The sequence below is a fragment of the Cibotium barometz genome, chromosome 10 (genome assembly GCF_041138505.1).
Source record: "Cibotium barometz isolate CiBa-2024 chromosome 10, ASM4113850v1, whole genome shotgun sequence".
Taxonomy (NCBI): Eukaryota; Viridiplantae; Streptophyta; class Polypodiopsida; order Cyatheales; family Cibotiaceae; genus Cibotium; species Cibotium barometz.
In genome coordinates this window covers 40,999,264-41,003,458 of record NC_141055.1, presented here as the reverse complement: position 1 = coordinate 41,003,458, position 4,195 = coordinate 40,999,264, and the positions used below count along the sequence as shown (strand labels likewise).

The window sequence follows — 4,195 nt, the reverse complement described above, 5'->3', positions numbered from 1 at the left end:
TAAAGGTTTCCTCTTTTAGTAAGGCGTGTGCCGGGCCCTCATGATTCCATGAGCAGCCGTTGGAATAACGCTACACACTGTAACACACACAGACCAGCATCCAGTGTAAATAAACCTTTTTGCTGGCCACGGGCTCACACACAAAATCATCACTCCCTCGCATCCTAGCGTCACGCGCCTATGTGGGATACCTCTGGCCCCTGGCCTTTCATTGCCTTTTTTTTTAAAAAAAATTTAACTGCTATTTTGTTTTTTTAACATCCATTGGAAAAAAAGGTCCAAATTTCAAAATCCTAACAGTTCTCAAACCACACAAACAGCAGGAACACTCGTGTTGACACGCATGCAAAACAAACTTTTCGATCATATCAACATTACTCGTACCAAAATATGAGCATGTTCTCTATCATCAAAAACCAGCTTTGCCTTGTCCATCTCATCAGTGCCCCCTTTACTTGGAGAGCTCAAAACAGCCAATCTAGACCCTATATAAAGCAATAAAAAGATACATTATTATGCATCTTCCCAGGTGCAATTCAAACCGAGTTCTCATTTGGTTGAGTCCAATCATTGTTCGTATTAGGCCAGTGCTAAGGAAAAAGAGAGAAAATAAAAACAGCAGCATCAAAATTCAAAAAGCAGTTTAATTTAATTACAACTTTTGATTATATAATATTCATAGAACAAACAAAAATTACTTGGAGGTTTTCCGCCTATAAATGAAAACTTTATTTCGAGCATTGATTTGTGCTGAGACTTGAAGGCCATTTCAACCTTCAAGGGAAGGCTAGCATGAAAATTCCGGTGTCAATAGAAGGCCATTCAAAATGAGTTTAATGAGTTTTATTACGAAGTGGTTTCAAGGTACCTTCTAAGGCTTTAGTTGAAGGTTGGGGGTAGGCCCTTAATTTTCAGGGCACCTCAGCCTCCAATTCAATTCACTCTTTAAGGCATAATCAACTCAAATCCAGCCATAACCATAACACAATTGCATTTCTCAAACCCCAATGGCTACCCACAAAATTTTTAAAACTCATTATGATTATTTGTTTTGTTTTGTTTTTCAGCCAAAGTTTAACACGCTTTGAAGACACCAGCAACTTCTTTCAGACTCGAATAGAGAAACGCTTTTACCATTAGCTTCATCGATCTCACAAATTTTGCCATTAGATTAATCCATCTCACAATGGCTAGTAGCTCAACACATGACTGCTACACTATGCAATCCACATGAAAGGAATACCAAACTATGTAGTCTCCATACTATGTAACGAATGACTAGTTCTGCTAACCTAGACTAACACATGCACAAGCCCACCTAGACTCTTTACTAACACGTGAGAAGCCCAACTAGAATCATACAAGACTACAACGTTCATTGAATCAATGCCTAGACTACTTACTAAGCATGCAAAGCCGGAATCTATTCCTAGACTAACAAGCGCAGGGCTTTCTACACTTTGGAGAGACAAGATTAAGAAACAAATTACCCCATTCACTGCCAAATTACAGTTTCATATAATTAATGGGTGCCAAATCAAGTTATGCTATAAAAAAAAAAGAAGGAAAAAAACTTGAGCGAGTCTTCTTGCGACCTAGATAGGTCTAATAAGCAACGACAGTGCTCAATCTCTTAATTAATTTTGGATTCCTTCCAAAATATACACTGGTCGACCTTCATTATTATGAGAACACTCTATCGCAATAATACCAGAAAAGTTTCAACCATGGCAATATGGCTTCTAGCCCATGTAAAGAAACATAAGCAAGACTTGTACACTTGTATTGGGTTAATCTTTTAGTGCACCTTAACGGTGCAAAACAATCACAAGTATTTGAATCCTTGCTACGTAAAAGAGAGGCCTTTTCCACCGGATGCTTATTACAAACACTTTGTAGGTTGGTGGCTTAATCGGCCCACATTAGTGCTAATCCAAAAATGGGGTAAAATTAAGAGAGGATTTTTTTTGGGGGGGTGAAAAGGGACCGAGTTAGTTCCATGCAGACACGGCAAAAAGGGGAGTGCCTTGCCACCCCAGGAGTAGACAATCACCTTCTTCTTGAAGCTGGTATCCCTCTGAAGGATAACGAAGCCTTAGCAAAAGCCTAGCTTGTGTTAAGGCAAACCCACTGTGGGAAACCGGATTAAAGCCTTCAGCTCTTAGCAAATCCCTCCATTTGGAACATTGTGCCTCTATCAAATTACCGTCATTAGCAGCTAAGAGGCTCATAATCTCGCCTTTGAGCCACACATTTTCTACATTGATCCGTTCAGCACTTGAGGGGGGTAGGGTGGCCTCCAGAGAATCAAACAGCGCAGAGTAATGCTGGAAGGCTTCCATGAATCTATCCATGAAATCACTTTGATTGTAATTAGCCTCTCTATCTGCAAGTGTCAAAATAGTGGGCTGCAGAGAGTGTACCATTCTTAAAAAAGACCGTTGGTTGTGCCACATGTGGTGCAGTTGGAGTATACAGTTGATGGCAAGTGCTTCACCTGGCCTTGCATCGAGCATTAAAGGGGTTAGATCTTCTGTGTTGTTTGCATGTATGGAGTGAAATTCAAACATGGGGAGGCCAAGCGAGGCCGCAAATGTGGTGAGCCGATTGCCTGTTTGTTCAAGGAGCGCCGGATTTGGTCCGGCGCCCGAGATTCGGATCCTGGGCGGCCCTCCAGCCCTTTCCGCCAGGGCTTGCATGAGGGGGGGCCATTGGACACCTTGCATGATCTCCACATCAACAATGTGGACAGTATCCCATCCTTCCAATGCCTCTAATATGGCTTGATTAGCAGTTAAGTGACAGAATCTCATGAAAGGGGTGACTTGATTAAAAGAGAGGCAAGCTCCTTGTATCTCATCATCATTGTGGGGCCTTTGGTAGAGCTGCTGTTGATGCCGCCTGGCTACAAGTTGGCTAGCAACTTGGCTTTCTCCGAGGGCGGAGATAACTCTTGCTACTAAACTGTCCACAAAGTGTGTAACCACTCTCTCTGTTGAGTCCCCATCGGGTGAAACCTTCTGTGACAAAAGATTGACCAATTGTATGGATCTTTGCCATCTGCCTTGAGAGACTGCTAGCCCACACTCTGCCAATAGATCCCTTAGGCTGGGGTAATCATCTGCAGATGAGAATTCTCCTCCTGTTGAGCTGGCTTCTGAACCTTGTGCATCAGAATATCCGAGCATTTCATTGAAACCAAACACCTGCAGCTCAAACGGTTTAAAGCAGCACAAAGCGCGCCCACTATGGTTGCTGGGTTCAATAATAATGGATCTAGGAGGTAACAACAAGAAGTGCATTTGAACAACTGTCCCCCCACCAAACCTTAGGATTGATATTTATATGGCATCGGCAAGGCGAAGGTAAGGGTTCATTAACTAACTAGGCGTAAAAAATCCTTGATTATCAAAAGGGCAGGGATTATGAAGAGGATTATTATTACCCATTGGTCTTGGAAATGCTGTCATGCATGCATTGTGTCCGGCGCGCGCACACACACACAGAGATAGAGAGAGAAAGAGGAGATCATATATATACTCATTCATGATCTGATCGCAAGATTCTCACAAGATTCCTCCGACGTAACATCTCCCTTCGCATTTGTTGCAAAAAGGACGTACGCTTGCACGAATGGAGAGATGATACAAGGAAGGAGGAGGAAAAAAAAAACTCAAAAAACCTTTGCTAAACCAGAACGTTGATACATCCGATGCATGCATGCAGTAGGGGCAAAAAAAAAAAAGCAATAACAAAAGCTAAAGGCTATGGTGTCTAGGCTTAGTCTCTCTCACAATTGTTTGCAGGGGGTTAATGTATAAACATGTGGATTGCAGCTATGTAGGTTAACAGATGATAGCCTCTGAGTGAGAGAAAGAGAGAGAGAGAGAGAGAGAGAGGGGGGGGGGGGGACAGAGTCAGTAGATGGCAATGAAGAGTTGATAGTGGTGCAGTACCAGACCTAAGAGAGAGAGAGAGAGAGAGAGAGAGAGAGAGAGAGAGAACTAAGCAATGAAGAATGGAGTTGTTTGTTCTTTAGAGCAGATAATAGTCCTACAATCAAAATTAATGTAGATTAATAGACTAAGGTGAGGGGGAAAGCAATTGCAAAGGTATATTACTGTAGATTAGTAGACTAAGGTAAGAGAGAGGTGAAAAGAGAGGGTACTACAAGGAAAATCTGGCGTAATGCACT

At 42.2% G+C, this 4,195-nt stretch overlaps 1 protein-coding gene across 1 annotated transcript; it reads right to left on the bottom strand.

Annotated features, from left to right (window-relative positions):
- Nucleotides 1-1,750: 1,750 nt before the first annotated feature.
- LOC147634907 (scarecrow-like protein 18) lies at nucleotides 1,751-3,881 on the bottom strand. Its single transcript, XM_086803430.1, has one exon. It carries the CDS (start codon nucleotides 3,300-3,302, stop codon nucleotides 1,992-1,994), a length of 1,311 nt encoding a protein of 436 aa, XP_086659556.1. The 5' UTR covers nucleotides 3,303-3,881; the 3' UTR covers nucleotides 1,751-1,991.
- Nucleotides 3,882-4,195: the final 314 nt, after the last annotated feature.